The 18,914-nt window shown below is 50.0% G+C and overlaps 1 protein-coding gene across 2 annotated transcripts in view; it reads left to right on the forward strand.

The window, feature by feature from the left end:
• Positions 1 to 18,914, forward strand: part of PPARGC1B (PPARG coactivator 1 beta) — a 95,492-nt gene that overhangs the window by 60,231 nt on the left and 16,347 nt on the right. Inside the window, exons 2-7 of one of the 2 annotated variants that reach the window (XM_073355846.2) lie at positions 3,094 to 3,267; positions 9,386 to 9,598; positions 11,653 to 11,769; positions 15,841 to 17,023; positions 18,034 to 18,070; positions 18,764 to 18,828. In XM_073355846.2, coding sequence (XP_073211947.1) covers positions 3,094 to 3,267; positions 9,386 to 9,598; positions 11,653 to 11,769; positions 15,841 to 17,023; positions 18,034 to 18,070; positions 18,764 to 18,828 — 1,789 coding nt within the window. The remainder of the gene's footprint in view (positions 1 to 3,093; positions 3,268 to 9,385; positions 9,599 to 11,652; positions 11,770 to 15,840; positions 17,024 to 18,033; positions 18,071 to 18,763; positions 18,829 to 18,914) is intronic. The other variant, XM_073355847.2, reaches the window with a different exon arrangement.

Raw genomic sequence — 18,914 nt, forward strand, 5'->3', positions numbered from 1 at the left:
CCCTGGTGTCCTTGTCAGCATTTCTCCTTCCCATTCTCTTATGCAGTTTGCTTCTGGCGCTTGGCTGTCCCTCTTGATGCGATGGTGCATTCCAGAGATCTAGCAATGGGCCCAATCCTGTTTGCCTTACTTGCTTGAATCAGACTTATTGGCGCCACTGGGGTGGCAAGGCAAGTAGGTGTTGGCCCTGTAACTGTAAAAAACTTCTGGGATCCTTTGACATGAGTGTGCTTCCTACATACAGAAACACACATTGTAATGCAGCCTTGCCAGTGGGAAAGACGATGGAGAACATGCTTTCAGAGCCATTGCTTGTTTGAAACCAGGTTCTCTGCTGCTTGTTGGAATTTTGCCCTGTGTTGAGCAGGATGAGTGCAGCTGTATGAAAGTACTTAGAGCCTTGTTATAGTGCTCGGTGAGGGTCTGTCTCTCTGTAAGGCTCTGGTGCCTCAGCTCCCAGACACATGAAACCCACTCAGAATGCTCCTCGTGGTTGCCTCGCCTTGCAAGTACCCTCCAGACAAGTTGCCCTTCCTTTCGCCTTCCCCGAGGGTGGTGTTGATAAAGAGAGAAGGAAGCTGAGGGGCTTAATGTTCACTGCTTGTGGAACAGTGTCCTAAACCAGCCTGGAAAATAGGGACAGGACACACAGTCCCATTCCCTGAGTCTCAGGAAACTAGACCAGTTATCCCAGATAATCCCAATTAAAAAAAACAAAACAAAAAAAACCGAGTGAACTGTCTATTCCATTCCTGTAACTTCTTGTGAAGTCTATTTTACTTCCACTTGTTGAATCGTGAAAAGATTATTTAGGGCACTTTAATGCAGCTCCTGGGATGTTTTTTCTCTCTTCACAGCCTCTCGGATGCTCAAATGTTTGTCTGATCTGAAATGCAGTCACTATATAAATAAACTTGCTTCCCCATTCTTCAGAAAACACCCACAAATTGGCCAGTAACAGCTAGAATTGTGTCACACCTTTCGCCTCCAGATTCAAATCCTGCCCCGGCCATTAGTAGAGGCAGACAAACTATTAACCAATTAATGACTTGTGGTGAGTGACATGAAAGGAGTTGTTGACCTCGGCTCAGAAGGGAAGAACTGAGAGCCTGCTCCGTTGAAGTCAGTGGGAGTTGGGCCCTCGACTTTAGAAGAGGCAGGATCAGAGTATGAATGGGCCATGGAGTCTGACAGACACTCACCCCAGTGTAGGGGGCAGACCTGTTTGCATGGGCAGTGTGTGTGGGACTCTCAGCTTTCCACTAGGGGGCTATGCATGCTCTGTGTGCAGAGATGAGGCCTTCAGGGCTGTCAAACGAAGTGCTAATTTCAAACCAACCCTGTATTAGCCAGCCAGGCTTTTGTGCAACCTCAGTGGGAACAGGACCCTGTCTGGGGCTCTGTGTGTTTGTATGTGTTGCAGCTGGAACAGAAGAGGGTCAGGAATGAAGAGACTCCTCTCTGTACTCAATAATTAGAGCACATTGACTCAGACACCCAAACTGTCCGACACACTTTCAAATTAGCATTTGCCTGGGGATCACTTTTTGCTTTAAACAAATCCCCCCCTTCACATTCATTCCTGGCCCCCACAGCCAGTACCTATCACATACCCATGCTCTCTGGTTGGCAGGGCATTGGCATAATGTCAGTGGGGGCCTTGCCCTTGGCCACTTTTGCGTCCATGGTGCCGGTGTGTAACGCAGTCGTATGTTCTGCCCCTCAGAGAGCCGTGTGGCTTTGCAGCAAGGCAGCCATCGGGAAGGAGGTGGAAACGGGGCAGGTCTCAGCTGCTTTTCGTGATTACATGGATATTTTTAGCTCTGTTCCTAGAGCTTAAATTGGCCTGGGTGCGCCAGGAATTGATTCCTCTCTACACTAGGTTTTTTGAGAGTATGTGTGTGTGTGTGTGTGTGTGCTGTGTTGGACACAATGGAAAGAGAGATGGGGAATTAAGAGTCCGTGTTGCCTTCCTCAGTGATTCAGCTGCAGGGGGAATGTGAAACTGACTCGACAGGATTGTCACTGGAGGTTGGATAATTTGGAGGTGATACAGTGATGGCTGGGGTTACAGAGTTTAAATCACATGACAGGTGGGAGGATGTGGAAGAGCAGAGGGGCCAGAAGATGGGTTTGGGAGACGGAAGGGCTGGCTTGTCTAGCTGTGAAACCACCCACTCAGAAGCCTTGCCCAGAGCAGGGCTGTCTTATGTGCCCTGTAAGCCTCTTGCTCTCCTCTCTAGTTGCTGACTTATCAGGGCAGTGGGATTAGCCCTGGCTGTCTGCAGGATGTAACCAAAGGCTGGAGTGGCTTAAGTTTCCCTGAAGAGCGTAGACTGCTGCTTTGCCAGCATCTGGCCTGTATGGTTTTGAGCTTGTGCTCGCTAGAGGAGACCAAGGTATTCCCTTGCAAAAGCACCCCGTTGTGACACTGGCAGATCCTGAGCTGGAGCTTCTGACACATGGATACTGGAACACAGTTTTGTGGCAGTTTTTGAATTGCAGCCTTGTAGGGCAGCTTTCCAAAGTTTCTGATGTGAACTTGAAATGATGTGGGCACTCCCAATTGAGTGGCAAAGTTCTCAATGAAGAGAATCCCCTGTGCTACCTCACTGCCATGGAATTGTTCCAAACTTGGCCATATGCCAATAAGCTGCTCCTGGGGTAAATATGACCCATAATACTCAGTAATGCTTCCCTCTGCTGCTCTCAACTTTAATATTGGGGGTAGCGCATCAATACTACAGCTCCCAGCGTGCAATGCTCTGTGATTATATCAGGCCCTTGACTAGAGATGGAGCAGTGCATGCTGGGAGCTGAAGTCTGCAGGCCACATCTCTACATTCAAGTTGAAGTCTGTTGAAATCTGCTCATTTTAAGCAGATGTGGTTTGGTTTTTGGGCTCCTGGTAAGTTGCCAATGCGGCCCATGGTTGGGCAACGTTTCGGTACCCTGAGTCAGGTGCAACTCAACCCGCATGTAACAGACAGGCATTTTATGAGACCCTGGGCTTTGGCTGCTGTATCAGGCTTTCCTGGTGCTGGCAGGTGGAGGAGAGGATGGCTGGGCTCACCCCCTCTTGTCTCTTCACAGTATGAGGTGTCTGGCGAGGAGCACCTTTACTCTGATTTCCCTGAGATTGACCTGTCCCCATTGGATGCCAGTGACTTTGACTCTGCCAGCTGCTTCAGCGAGCTGCAGTGGTGTGCCGAGCACTCAGAGACCGAGTCCAGCCAGTACAGCACAGATGACTCCGAGCTCCTTCAGGTACTGTGTGCCATGCAGCTCCCTGGCCCAAGGCAGAGGCCACCAAGCGGCGCTTTCACTCTGGGGCGAATCTTTCCTCCTGGTCTCCCTCTCCTCCCCTGCCCCCCACCTACAAGTACAGGGCACTGATATTGTCCCTTCAGTCCACTGAAAGGAGGAAGCCGCCTCTGGGAAGGGGGAGGGAATGCTGTGTTGTCCCCTAGCCTAGCCATTGAAGAGCAGTAAAGACTGAGCGATCTGGGGTTAGTCTGTCCTGGCTATTCACTATGGACCCTATCCAGGTCCCACTGATGTCAGTGGAAAGCCTCCCATTTATTCCAGGGGGCTTTGGAGCAGGTTCTCTCTGAGGAGCGCAGTCACCGAGAACAGATTTCCCACTCCCCAAACTGCCCGTCCAGCCCCTGCCAGTCAAGAACAATGCAAACCGTGTTGAACTGCAGGAAGGCGGCTGTGCTGGACTGCAGCACACCCCACCTCCCCCTTCCCCCCCCCTCCAAACACACATTCCCCTGCAGCACGGGGAGCCAGCACAGGGCACCCAGCCCATGTGCACACACCTCACTACACGGACGCACAAAGTCACTGCCCAGTGCTGCATATCCAGCCCATTGAAGCCAAGGCAGCTGAGGTTCAGGACGGGGCCTCCTGTGGGCTTCTCCCCAGGTAACATCGCCTCATCTCCTTCCTTCTCCTAGATCAGCATGGGGAAGCAGAGGACAGGTGGCGGGATGAGGAGGGGAGGGGGTCCGGGCTATTAGTCTCTCTTCCCCAGCTGATTAGCGCTGCATTAATTGGTACTCCGTTTCTAAATGGGGCAAGCGGAGTAAGGCTATAATGAGGCGGTGGAAGAATAGAAGAGGGCTGCTGAACCAACTCTCCTGTGATGTATTATTAAAAGGAAATTACAGCGTAGTGCCTGGTGCGTCCTGTTTGATTTTAGGGCTGACAGGTTGTGCTGGGGTGGGTGGCTGCTGTGGTTCCTAAGAGGCTCAGCAGCAGCACAGAGCGGGGTGGCACAGGAATGTTAATTTCCAGCATGCAGAAGACAGCTTCCCTTTTATCTGACTCTCCAGCTTCAGCATCACCTCTGCATTCTGCGCACACGTTTATTTATAGCAGAGACTCCCTCTCAATGAATTGCGCTCTGAACAGACATGCGAGCATCATGTTCATCGCTGATCTGCATTTGGGGGGAGGCGCTCTGGATTGTCTAATGAACAAGTAGGAAGTGGCCCACTCAGGCCACTCATGGGTCACACACAGGATGTTAGTTCACCCTCTCTCCCCCACAGCACTGTCACTCCAGACTCCGCTCCACTATTGTGCAATCAGGAGGTAGCGTGGCAGTGGATGGGTGGGACACAGGGCTGGGAGTCAGGAGATGGGTTGTGCAGCCCAGCTGTGCCACTGGCTTCCTATGTGACCTTAGGCCAGCAGCTTTTCCCTGCCTCAGTCTCTCCATTTGAAACGTGGGGAAGATGAAGGGTGTTCCCCATCCAGAAGGCTTTGAGGTCTATTGTTGGGCAATGCAGTATTAGTGCTAAGCTTTATCTTTGTCCCTGTGTGTGTCTGTGCCTGTGGGTATATAAACGGGGGTTAGGTGGGTAGGCGCACCAGACTGATGGTTGTAAACAAACACCTTGCTTACAAAGTAGAGCTGGACCCAAGTCACCAAGTTTGGATCCAGAATCAGATCCAAATCCAGACTTCACTGACATTTGAGGTGCTTCTTACAGACACACAAATTCATCTCTGGATCTGATCTTCCAGTGCAAGGGGCATGCTGGTCCAGCGTCCTGCTTCTGGTCTCTCTAGTGCATATACACTAGTTTGCAATAGAAAAAACAGAGTTGGTGCTTTTAAAACAAGTCAGTGGGGTGGCCCCTTTAAGAGGCAGGGAATTTGCATGTGAGAGTCACAGAAAGCCATAGAGTCAATTGCTGGATTTAAAAAAAAAAAGAATGGATTGCTTTTGTCATCAGCACTGACATTTGCAGTGACGTGCTAAGAAAAGGTACTCAAACCTCATTCGGCAGGGCGTCTAGTAATCGACACAAGAGGTGGGAAGGAATCACAGGACTGCATGGAGTAAGGGCACTTTTTCCTGAAGCATCAGAGATAGCCACTGCTGGAGGTGGGACAAGAGACCAGCTGGCCCATTGGTTGGATCTGGTGTGTAGCTAGAGGGGGATTGCGAGCTCTTTGGACACACTGGCTGTGTCTCCCGCAGAAGCATCTGGCACCACCGCAGGCAACACCTCTAGGCACTTTAGGAGGAACATGGTGGTAGGTTACAAGTACTAACAGAATGGGGGGAAAGGCAGAAATGGGCAGCAGGTCCCCTCCCTTCTGTAAATACCTGTCTGTCTATCTAGATAGCTAAGGTACTTATATGGTCCCCATTACCAAAGTATCTGAGCGCCTCCCCAAACCCCTGAGACTTAGGGCAGGGCTATTATCTCCATTGTACAGAGGGGGAACTGAGGCACAGAGAGACTAAGGGACTTGCCCAAGGTCACCCAGGGAGTCTGTGGTTGAGCAGGGAATTAAACTTGGGGCTTCCAAGTCCTAGGCTAATGCTCTAACTGCTGGACCATCCTTCATAGAATCATAGAATATCAGGGTTGGAAGGGACCTCAGGACGTCATCTAGTTCAACCCCCTGCTCAAAGCAGGACCAATCCCCAATTAAATCATCCCAGCCAGGGCTTTGTCAAGGCTGACCTTAAAAACTTCTAAGGAAGAAGATTCCACCACCTCCCTAGGTAACGCATTCCAGTGTTTCACCACCCTCGTCGTGAAAAAGTTTTTCCTAATATCCAACCTAAACCTCCCCCACTGCAACTTGAGACCATTACTACTTGTTCTGTCATCAGCCACCACTGAGAACAGTCTAGAGCCATCCTCTTTGGAACCCCCTTTCTGGTAGTTGAAAGCAGCTATCAAATCCCCCCTCATTCTTCTCTTCCGTAGACTAAACATCCCCAGTTCCCTCAGCCTCTCCTCATAACTCATGTGTTCCAGTCCCCTAATCATTTTTGTTGCCCTCCGCTGCACTCTTTCCAATTTTTCTACATCCTTCTTGTAGTGTGGGGCCCAAAACTGGACACAGTACTCCAGATGAGGCCTCACCAATGTCGAATAGAGGGGAACGATCACATCCCTTGATCTGCTGGCAACGCACCTACTTATACATCCCAAAATGCCATTGGCCTTCTTGGCAACAAGGGCACACTGTTGACTCATATCCAGCTTCTCGTCCACTGTAACCCCTAGGTCCTTTTCTGCAGAACTGCTGCCAAGCCATTCGGTCCCTAGTCTGTAGCTGTGCATTGGATTCTTCCGTCCTAAGTGCAGGACTCTGCACTTGTTCTTGTTGAACCTCATCAGATTTCTTTTGGCCCAATCCTCCAATTTGTCTAGGTCCCTCTGTATCCTATCGCTACCCTCCAGCGTATCTACTTCTCCTCCCAGTTTAGTGTCATCTGCAAACTTGCTGAGAGTGCAATCCACACCATCCTCCAGATCATTTATGAAGATATTGAACAAAACCGGCCCCAGGACTGACCCTTGGGGCACTCCACTTGATACCGGCTGCCAACTAGACATGGAGCCATTGATCACTACCCATTGAGCCTGACAATCTAGCCAGCTTTCTATCCACCTTATAGTCCATTCATCCAGCCCATACTTCTTTAACTTGCTGGCAAGAATACTGAATACATGTCAGTGCCACAGCTTCCTCTTGTAGCTGTGGCCTTGACATGCCCCATCGCCTCTGGACTGGCAAGGAAATGTCCCCTTTCCCCTAGGTGATGGTCGCACACAGAGAGAAGCCTTGACTCTTCTTCTGCCACTTAGCGACGGGCCTATATTGGAGTCCAGCTCATTGGTGCCTGTAAGCAGCCAGTTGTGGATCTTGGCACTGGTTACATTTTTTGGAGACTTTTAAAAAGCCCCAATATTTCTGAACTGAACCAGAACAGTGCTAACGTTCTGGCCTTTAAACTGCGCTTCTGCTGTGCTTGAAAAGGCTCCAGTGCAGCTGACAGGCCTTCATCACGAGATGCATATTTTCCACTGAACTTCCTGGGGAAAAGATAAACAGAACAGAAATATAAGAGACAGGCCCGTTAGCAGTGAGCAGGACACAGTGAAATGTATCCCACTGAACTTCTATGCACAGCAGCCCAAAATGGAGCATCCTGGTGCCTTTTTCCTGGGTCTTGGTGTGGAAACTTCTAACAGGGTTAGCGGATTGAAGAAAAGAGTGTTTTAATTCTCATTAGCAGGTGCTAATGTACATTTGGGCCTCATTGTAGACCCAGATTTATCCCTGTGCTACATGCAGAGCTGCAGTTATCCTACTTATTACTGCCAGTTATTTATATCAGGAATGCTACAGTAAATAATCCCATGGAAATGAATCCTCCTGAAGAAGTAAATCCGGGTCACTGCACTTATTCCTTTTCTTATGTCCAGCATTCTAAGGTTTTGCCCCAATTTTGGCCTTTGGCAATATGGTTGAAATGATGGTAGTTACAACAGGGCAGGGGCCTCAGCAGAGCTGTGTGGGGAGTCCAGACTGGAATAGTTGGGGGTCAAGGCTGTAGGTTGGGATTGAGGTGCATCAGCGGAGTGGAGTGTGGGAGTTCAGGTCTGGAATAGCAGGTCAGGACTAAGGTGTCTCAGCAGAGCTGTGGTGGAAAAGTCTGCGGCCCTATCAGGTCTCTTGTGCAGATCAGGTCAGAGTTTAATAGGCTTGCCCTCTTCGTTTCCCTAGAGCCAATGACAGCATCTTTCTCTTCAAAATATCTGCATGCAGCGTGACACAGTGTCATGACATGTGACAGTACAGCCTCAAGTCAATCCCGGTATTACCACCCCCAGGCATTCAGAAATCATGAGGCAGGAGCCAAAAGCATGAGAGTGGCTTAAAAATCTTGAGTTTACAAAATAATAATACATATTGGGTTCTTTCTCCTTGCTTTCTGATTTCTGAGCCTTTAGCATTCATGCCAGTCTCATTTTCAACCTTTTCCTACAACCGCAAAGGCTAGAAACTGCCTTAGTTTTCATTAAAAGCTGAGAGACTGATTCCACTCATCGGGGCTTTAAGAATTAAACAGTGCTTACCAAAAAGGCCAGCAGTGGCAATGCTGCCATCATGCAAGTGCCATTCCTGCGCTCCCCCGGATCCGAGGGGAGGGGGTCACAGACTCCCTTCCATTGCACAGCCCTGAGCCTAAGCCCTCCCCATACCCTTCTCGCATTTTGCTGTGTGCTCCTCCTCCCCACCCCTCTTAGCTCCGGTGCTGGTCGGAAGCAAGAGAGCGAGTCAGGTGGAAATTGTGGCCACAGTTTCATGCCAGCTGCCCACAAATTGAGGAAAGAACAAATCACTGTGTGTCCTTCTCTGTTTTCAGAGTGTCTAAAATACACCCAAAACGGGAAGGGTGGAAGTTAGTTGGAGAGGAAGCTGCTCAGCAGCTGCTGATTTAAAGGGGGGATTGAGTTGGGCGGTGGGTTTTTTTGTAAAGACACTTGTGCAAGTTTGATTCGGAAGGATACAGCCAAGCTCTTGCAACTTAAACCACACCCCCCCACCCCCAGTAGAGAAATAATATGCCTGTTCAGAGATGTGCAGTGAATCCAGAAAGAATGCATCAGTCTGTTCAAGGAGTGAGCTTTCCGTGCACCAAGCCCAAGTAAATTAATTTAACAGCATTCACTTGGAAGTGAGTGTTCACTGATGGTTGAGTAGGCCAGGATCTCTCAAACTGGCTACTGTAGGGCACCTACACTTGGAGCTGCTGAGGCCAGCCGTGGCAACTTGCTGGGAATCGGAAGGGCACCATAAATTGGCATAAAATGGACCAGATTCCAGCCGCTCTTGGGCCTGATTCTGCTTGCACCCTGGGGCAAATCGGGAGCAGTCTTGCTGAAGTCAGTGGAGTAGGACAGATGCAAACCTGGCATCAGCGCGGGAAGAATGAGACCCCTTTAAATAATATGGTGGGGCAGCTTGTGGGAGCTGTAGTTATGCCCCCTCGAGGTAGCCTGTAATGGAAATGTCTGCTGGCTCTCACTGCTGCGTGCAAATCTCTCTTGCATTTCAGATAATAGACAGTGAGAATGAAGCACTGCTGGCGGCCCTCACCGAAACACTGGATGAAATACAGGAAGATGACATTGGCCTGGCTGCCTTCCGCACTATGGAAGAAAGGGATGTGCCCAACCACACCTGTGCCTCGCCAGCCCCTTCCCCCAAACCAGTCGCCCCCACCCCGGGGGGGCCACCTTTGGCCCCTGAGGTTGATGAGCTGTCTCTAGTAAGAACCCACTTCCTACTGTTTAAGGTGGATTTGGATGAGCCTCTGATAAGCCGGCTGCATGGGTATGATAGGAAGCAAAGGTCTGAATCTTTTCATTATAGGCTTAAAACTCTTAACCGTCGATACAAAGCATATACCTGTATTGTATACGTATACATGTGCCGTGCCATCACTGTCACCTCCATCACCATCCTCATGGGAACAAGCTGATTGCTGCTGTGTGCCAAGGGCAGTGGGTGTTAGCAGATGGGCATAATCCATTTTCCAGCTCCCCAAACCAGGGGGGATTTGGACTGGGGCCTCACTTCATGTGAACCCCACCACGGTTGGGCTAACGGGATCTCATTGTGGCTCATTCCTACCTCCACTCCATCCCAGAGCTCCCCATCATTCCACTGCATCCCAGTAGAGCACCTGGGAGCAGTACCCAGCCATTTCCCCTGATCCCCAAACCTCTATCCATAGCCTGATATTTCTCCCTCCCTTTCAGGGTGTGGGCTGAAGACGCCTGCCCTAAAGGAGGCCTCTCTGTGGCTTTGTGAGGTTTCTGGCTTCCAATCCCACCTCCGAGTCTTTTCCATGAATCCTGTGCTTTGTGCTTCCACTCCTTGGAACCCAGCTTCACTCACAGCTTGAGCAGGAGAGCCCTGGCATTGCTGCCAGGTGGTACAAAGCTTGCTGGGCCATATATAAGAGCATCCCTGCTGGTCTGATATAACTGAGCTGAGTCTGTAGCTCACTCACCAGCCAGAGCACTCAGTCCATGGGGGGGACCCCCTTACCTCTCTGCTGTGTAATGACGGAAAGGCATGGTTTATATAAAAGTGCATTGCGGCATCTAGTGGTGAAAGCGTGCATTTCCACTTCACACTAAAGTGCGTGTGTGGGGGTGTATATATCACACACAATGTGTATGTGTATATATAGGATGTATACGTTGCAGGGGGAGAGCACTTATACTTATTATAATGGGAAGTGCACAATTAAGCCACTGGGCAACCCCTGTTGAAATTTCACTGCAGAACCCAACCAAGATAGCAGAAATGCTGTTGGGTGAACCTCCCACTTCAATAACCATTGTCATGGGCCTGGTCTTAAAGGGGCCCCTAAATTTGCAGGCCATCTTTGAAGACCAAGCCCTAGATATTGCACTTCTGTACATTCCCACAGAGCCTAAGCAGTCGCCTTGCTATTGATCTAAGCTTCAGGACTAGCGCTACGCGTGTGGAACATGGAATGTTTTTTAAAAAATGTTTTGGACAGAAGAATATGCTAACCCTGTGATCCGAAATGTGTATGCCATGATGCTGTGTAACCTAAGGAAATTCCAGCTCAGCTGTTGTCACCAGACCCTCTTGATGGGATTACAGTGGAATTCACATCAGAGTCACCTTGGGGGAGATCACCAATAAATACTTGACACTTACACAGAGCTTTATACAGTTTCAAAACACTTTGCAAGCTGATTGATTAATTCAAGCCCCTTTGGATCGTTACTGCCAAATAATCCTTGCATGAGGACTCATGTGAGCTGCCCAAATCAGACGCATACATAGAACTAAAATCACCATCTGAAAAGGACAAAATTGTTTTGGTGGGTTATTTAAATGCCCCAGCAGTTTGAGTGACTATAATAGGATGTGGCATGGTGTACAATGCAGTGTGGTTTTGGGCAAGCAAATTCACCTCTTTGGGCAGCCTTTCCCCATCTTGCAAAGCTACAGGGGTGTTATGAGCAGCAATGTGTCAATGCTTGTAAAGTGTTCTGAAGACATAAAGCACTTTCACAGGCTATAACATTCTTTACCTGCAGCCAAGTTGCATGCAGAGAGGCGTGAAATTCTTTCTTTCTTGGTTCTATGACCCTTACAGCTGACATCCCCAGCCTGAGCCAAGAGCAGATGCAGGCACACCAATGGTTTGTGGCTCTTGGCTTCAGTGACTGGATATCACTGAACCCCCCTCACATGTGTGCAGTAGAGGTTAGCACACGATCGATCGCTGTTCGCGCTGAAATTCCCATTCTTTTTCTCAACACTTCTCTTTTTTAGCTGAAGAAGTTGCTTCTTTCTCCGTCCCACATGCCTCCAAGCTGTGAGGCTCAGAGAGAAGGGAGAGCACGACGCCAGGGGCCCCCAAAATCCAGACCCCAGCGACCCTGCACAAAGGTATTTCCCATCCCAGCTGCCATGGCCCTGTCCCAGCAGGGAATGCTAGGGATGCCCCCGCCTGCCCATCTCCTCATCACCCAATCTCAAGACTGGCATTCAGAAAACAAGCCAGCCAAATGATGGTTCCATGGAGGGATAAATAACCTCTGAGTGAAGCTACTGGGGGATAATGAGCCCTGGGGATGAAGCTGGTGGAAAACACACTTGGTCTAAGAGTGTCACGATCTGAAGGGGAAGGGAAAGTGCTGTGCATGGGGAAATAGTCTGTCTCAGTGTGGTCTGTCTAACCCCGAAAGGGTTCTGGAGAGACCCTAACTACCCTTTCTGTGCATTTGGGGCAGCTTGTTTGCAGCGGGGCTGAGGGTGAAAGCCTCTCACAGTTTCCCTGAGGTCAGTTCTTTGGAGTTCTGATTTATAAAATCCCCCCTCCTTCCCAATAAATTATAGTAGAATTTGCTCTTGGTTGAGTTGACTTATCCTGGGGAGAGCTGCAATCAAAATTGCAGAGCCCAAACCAATCATTCAAGCTAATCCCCTGAAATTCAACACCAGCCACCATCAAAGTTTTTCCATTTGGATAATGGAAATTGTGTAGTGCATTAGATAGGTGGACTTAGATTGCCTGGGAAAGGTAGAAAAATTTCTGCCAGTGAATTGTTCCATATCAGCTGCAATGTGGGAAGGACTGTTGTAAAAAGAAAGAGCTGGTGTTGTCACGGACCCCAGCTACAGCGATCAGCTGTGTCTGACGGAATCCATGTAACCTGCCTATCTAGCGGATCTCTCTAATAGGTTTCCATCGTACCTGCACTATTTTCTGCCACATAAACTGAAGGGTGAGAACTGACTCTGCTCAGAGGCCCAAGAAGAGCAACCACAGCATTTGAATGTGTTACCGGGGCTCAGAGAGACGAGGTGCGTGAGGTAATCTCTTTTATCAGTCTAACTTCTGTTGGTGAGAGAGACGAGCTTTCGAGCTATGCAGAGCTCTTCCTCCCTGTAGCTTGAAAGCTCGTTTCTCTCACCAAGAGAAGTTGATCCAATAAAAGATATTACCTGATATTATCCCACCGTGTCTGTCTAATATCCTGGGGCTGACACAGCTACACCACCACGGCAGACACAGTTGGGCTGGTTGGATTGAGTCGGTGACGAGAGATGCTAGTCACTCCTCTGGAGTCAAGTGAGTGCTTTAGGGCTTCAGCTGCCATGCTAGCCCTGCTGCAGGGTGAAGGAGATGCAGAGAGCCTGAATGGTGCAGGAAGGAGGCTCTGTATCCCAGTGCCTTTCTCCTCTAGGTAGCTGGTGCAAACTCAGCCCAGGTCAGTTGTAACTAAAAGCCAGTTCCATCTGCCGGCTCTTGGGCAGCTTGAATGAAACAAATTTTGGAGCGGGATGCTCAGTCTGTTCAGACCAGAGAGACCACCATGTCAGTGATGGGCAGCTCGACAACAAAGTCAAGCATGGAAGGGCTATGAAGATGGAGCTCCCTCATTCAGAGAGGCGCTCTTAGAAGGCTGAGGTTTGCCCTGCATCTGACTAGATATGACATTCCAGGGTGCAGTCCAGACCAGAGAGGGGCTGTGCTAAACTGCAGATTTGCCTGGTCTCCTGGCTGTCTCAAGACTTTATATGTAAATTGAGATAGGCACACATTCCTTTGTTTAAGATAGGCCTGCTTGACAAGTTTTGCCTAATCAGGACTACGTGAGTTTGAACATGTGCCACTGTCAGCATTCAGGGGGAACTCATAACTTTGCATATAATTGCTACACACATTTCACCATGATATTACTGACCAGCAAGTTACTAGTTTTCAAATGATACCTTACAAGGCATATTTTGTACAAAGACTATTACAGTAGTAAGAAAAGGAGTACTTATGGCACCTTAGAGACTAACCAATTTATTTGAGCATAAGCTTTCGTGAGCTACAGCTCACTTCATCGGATGCATACTGTGGAAAGTACAGAAGATCTTTTTATACACACAAACCATGAAAAAATGGGTGTTTACCACTACAAACGGTTTTCTCTCCACCCCACTCTCCTGCTGGTAATAGCTTATCTAAAGTGATCACTCTCCTTACAATGTGTATGATAATCAAGGTGGGCCATTTCCAGCACAAATCCAGGGTTTAACAAGAACATCTTGGGGGAAAGAGGGGGGAGGAAAAAACAAGGGGAAATAGGTTACCTTGCATAATGACTTAGCCACTCCCAGTCTCTATTCAAGCCTAAGTTAATTGTATCCAATTTGCAAATGAATTCCAATTCAGCAGTCTCTCGCTGGAGTCTGGTTTTGAAGTTTTTCTGTTGTAATATTGCAACTTTCATGTCTGTAATCGAGTGACCAGAGAGATTGAAGTGTTCTCTGACTGGTTTATGAATGTTATAATTCTTGCCATCTGATTTGTGTCCATTTATTCTTTTACATAGAGACTGTCCGGTTTGACCAATATAGTGTGCAGGTGTGAATACAGGGGTGCATTCCATCGCATTAAGCCACCCCAGTTCTCTGGCTAACGAAAAGCCTGTGGTTTACAAGATGGGAAGGCTAGCACCATTGACCATGATGAATTGGGATCAAGGCCCTATGGGCGTGTCTGCACTGCAGCTGGGAGGTGTGATTCCCAGCATGGGCAGACAGACTTGCACTAGCTCAGCTTGAGCTAGCATGGTAAAAAATTGTGGCCTGTGCCCGAGCTCAGAATCAGGGCGTTGGGTGGGCCTGGATTCAAGCAACCAGTCCAAGCTGCCACTGGTGCCGCAATGTCCACGCTGCTATTTTTAGTGCACTAGTTCGAGCAGAGCTAGTGCAAGTCTGTCTGCCTGGGCTGGAAATCACACCTCTCAGCTGTAGTGTAGACATACTCTCTTAGGCCAAGTCCATTCCCTCATCCGCAGCCAGTTCTCATAATCCTCCCAGAGGCATCACTCAGAGGCTGTTCATCATCCCTGTCTGTTCCAAAGAAGGAAAGCAACCTTCATCCACTCTCCCCAAAGAGCAAAGGCTCCTTGGCGCACTGCCTTGCCCGACCCATGGTCTCAGCTCAGCAGCAGGGGCCCAGGCAGCAGATGAAGGAACCGTTGTTATGAAACGTTCACGTGTCTCCAGTGAGATATAATGAGATGTGATTCGGCCCACTCAGCTGGCTGTGATGAAGTAGACATACCTAGGGCAGAGATCTCCATAACCACCTTGAGGACACATCCCAGTAGACTACTGAGGCCGGATGCGCCTTCTTTTATTGCTAACAAACAACCCCTGAAACACTGCATTGTTTGCCAATTCTTTGCAGGGATGACTGAGCCTGCCTTAGTAACGGTGCACTTACCATGTTCGGAAGGGCCTGGGGCTGGAGAGCTGGTCTCACTAAAAATTACTCAGCCCTGGTTTAAAAGTGACCTTGTGAACCCAGGCAGAGTGGAGCCTGCCTAATGGCAGACCATGACTGGGTGTGTAAGAGGCAGAGGGGACGGGAAGCCACTGCAAATGACTGCATTTAGAGCAAGGATAATACACGGAGCGCCAAGTATCCTCAGCCCTTTCATTATCACAGGGACAGCGCAGGTTAATTGTTTACAGTTGTTCAGCATGTCCTAATAAATGTTGTATCCTGTCTAAATCTGGGAACATGGGAACTCGCTGCAGCCTCTGCAGTGGAGACTTTGCTGAGAGCCGAGGCTGGCAGTCTGTGCCATTAGGGAGGTCCTGCTGTCACTCCGTGCTAGCCTGGTTCTAAAGACGTTCAGTGAAGCAACTGCTCTGTCCATGTAACCAGGCAGTGCAAACAGCGGCTCCTCCCACCCAGGGCTCAGAAACAGGTCCTGCGCCCCAGAGAGGGCCCACTTCCTTACGCCGCTGGGTGAGAAAATGGGCCCAGGGTCTATTTCTCCCGTAGCATTGTTTAGTGAAATAACTGGACCTGGCACATGTCCCTAGTGGCTCCCACAGAGTGTATTTCTGCAGGTGGGGAGTCTTGTGATGCACTAGTTAAACAGCCTCATTTTAGGGCTTGGGGGCTGAGTCTGTTCTCATTGGGGCATCTCTCTTCTGTCTCTGAAGGTGGAGGGTCCCCGGGACAGAAAGTTGAGCTCTCTCCAGGCTCAAAGTCGGAGCTGCACAGAGCTGCACAAGCACCTCACCTCCACCACACGCTGCCCACAGACCAAAGCCACCTGGCCGCCAGACGAGCACCAAGGCAGCAGCAGCCGCTCCCCTCTGAGTCACTCTGCAAACAGTGGAGACGACAGCGACTCGAGTGAAGACTCACTGAGCTCCAGTGAGGTCCCGGTAATGCCTCGCTCCTCCAAGGATGGCACCAGTGATCAATTGGCTAGCGAGAAGGCCATGCACACAGTGGTGAAGCTTATCCGCTACATGCATACCTACTGCCTTCCTCCGAGGAAGCTGCCTCTCAGAGACCCTGCAGATGTGAAGCACCAGCCCTGTAACAGCCCCTACAAGAGAGCAAAGCCAGACTGCCCTTTGCAGATACCTCCCCTTTGCAGCCAGGAGAGCCGGACAACCTGCACCTTGCAAACAACAGCCGGCTGCAAGAAGCCTAGAGCCACATGGCCTGAGTTCTCCATCCTGAAGGAGCTACTGGCCCGGGACCTGCTGTGTGACGTGAGCAAGCCATACAGATTGGCCAAACCCGTGTATGCTTCCTTAGTCAGGCCTCATGGCTCCAGGTCTCCTGGAGCATCTGCTCAGGAGGCTGAGGGCTCTCCTGGGAGATATCAGTCCAGAGCCAAAATGCCTCTGGAGAAAACAGAGCTAAGGCAAAGCCCCAAGGCCGAGTCCGAAGCCAAGAGAGAGACCAGCAGCCCAGAGGATGCCACTAGGAACCATGTGGCTCACCCAGCCCAGCAAACCTCAGGGAAAGTGGGACGGAAGCAGGAGAGCACTATTTATGCTGTCCGGCGCTCCAAGAGACTCAACCCTGAGCTCGGCCACTGGCTGTCATTTCTTGATGAGCCTCCCCCAGAGCCACCTGTCCCCAGAGAGGCAGCAGAGAGCCGGGCGAAGGATGCTCTTGCCTCTCGGGAGCCCGCATTGTGCCCAGCCCTGGAGAACTTCAATACAGAAGAGCCAGTGGCAGAGGTGGAGGTGGGCGGTACAGACGAGGGGGACAGCAGGTGTCAGAACCACCCAGAGACCCGGACCCCCCCACTGGGGAGCCCAGTTGAGGGGGAAGGATGTGAGGTGGATGAGAGCCAGCACTGCACCCCATTGCATGAAACAGGTAAGGAATAGAGAGAGTACAGGGGCCTAGAAGTGAATTAACCCCAGCATTGACCTGGCATTGCCAGAACTAATGCTCAAAGGTACTCCTGCTGACTCTGTTCTTCCCAGGCCGTCAGCGCATGAGGGGCTTAGCACAGGCTGAGCTGGTCTGTGGTGTTCTAAGCAGTAGCCCTGCATGTCAGACCCTGTGCGCTCGCTGGGCGGTGCTGCTGCCTGGCTGACGTAGGAAGCATTTGTGCATGTGCCCATGAATGGCCGTGCACTGCAGACCCCAGAGCCAATGGGGCAAACACCAAACTTCTCCAGTGCTGTTGGGTTTTCTCTGTGCAACTTGTGGGGTGCATAGTCCAGTGGGCAGGGCGTGGGCTGAGAGACCAGCTCTGCTATTGGATCACTGTGCCCTTGGGCAAGCTGTTTCCCCTCTCTGTGCCTCAGTTTCTCCATCTTTAAAATGGGGTAGGGATACAGATCCTCCTTTGTGAAGGACGTTGAGATCTATGGCTGAGATCTGTGGCAAAATAAGTGTCAAGTAGTATGTGTTCATCAAAAGACACTGTCTACTGGGTGAATCACTGCAAAACCACCCGTGAAGGATCTCCCCTATTTTGAGGATGAGGATATTTCTCATCCTATAGAATACTTCCCCTCCAGCTGCGGAGCGGGCCGGAGCTCCCCCTGGAGCCCCTTGTAATACTATTAATTATTAGCAGCACCTTAGCATGTGCATGTTGAAAGCGCTGTACAAATGTTATGTGATTAACCCTCACAACGCAGGCAGATATTATCCTGTTTGGTAGATGGGGAAACCAAATCACAGAGAGGCAAAGTCACTTGCCTAGTCACAGCAAGCCGTGGCCAAACTAGGTCTAGAATTCAGAGCTCCTGGTGCCCAAGCCCTCACCTAATCTGCTAGCCCACGCTGCCTCCTCTTTCTGGGTGTGATGCAATCAATCAGTCTGAAGGGAATGCAGCCTGTTCGGTAATTCTGCTTCTCTCCGTGTCTTTCAGAAACACCCACGTGTCTCACGCTGTCCTTGGCACAAACGTAAGTGTAAAATAAAATACCAGCAATTTAAACTGAACCCGGTGGCAGTCTGGGCCAGCATGACTGCCAGGTGGCCTATAGTTTTGCCTGGATGGACACTCATTTTAAATTTCAAAGTTAAAACAGCCAGCCAGGCAAAACTTCAGGACTTTTACCAGTCAGACGAAGACGAGGTGCAGCAGGGAGGAGACATTTGACTAGCTGTGGCTTGTGTTTGAAGCATAGTGTCTTGGACTGGGATCCTAAATGCAAGTGATAGCATAGCTCCAGGCCCTCAAATTCAGGGTAGGTTATGCTTATGGATTTCTCTGCTGAAGTGCCATATGCTGGAGAGAAGATAGGGGGGTACTTCTCTGACTCCTTTCCCTGAAAATAAGGACTTGGAGCTCTGGCTGTGAGGGATACATTTCTGCTGGAGTGTCTCTCTAGCTGTTTGTTCCTCTGTCTCAGCTGGGAGGGAAAATGGAAAAGCTTCAGAGGCTTGGATTTTGGGGCCCCCTCCCCCCATCATGTACTATCCGTGGTGCCACAGAGAGTTGGAGAGGGACACAGTAGGCATCCTGTATAGGTGACATCTCCTCTTCCTGTTCCCCCTTTGGTCGTGGTCTCTGTGCTGCTCTTTCAGCAGTACTCTCAGTCTCTGATGTTCATATAAACACCACCCAGATCCTCTAATGTTCTTCTCCTCTCCAGTGATCCTACGTTTGGGAAGAGGAACTTTGAGCAGGTGCTGACTGTAGAGCTGTGTGGGACTGCCGGTAAGCCACTCATGTAAAGTGCTCCCTTCCTCTGTTGTTGGGATTCTCTCTGTGTACATTGGAAGGTGAGGGGAAACAATACCAAA

This window comes from Lepidochelys kempii, chromosome 8 (assembly GCF_965140285.1).
Source record: "Lepidochelys kempii isolate rLepKem1 chromosome 8, rLepKem1.hap1, whole genome shotgun sequence".
Classification (NCBI taxonomy): domain Eukaryota; kingdom Metazoa; phylum Chordata; order Testudines; family Cheloniidae; genus Lepidochelys; species Lepidochelys kempii.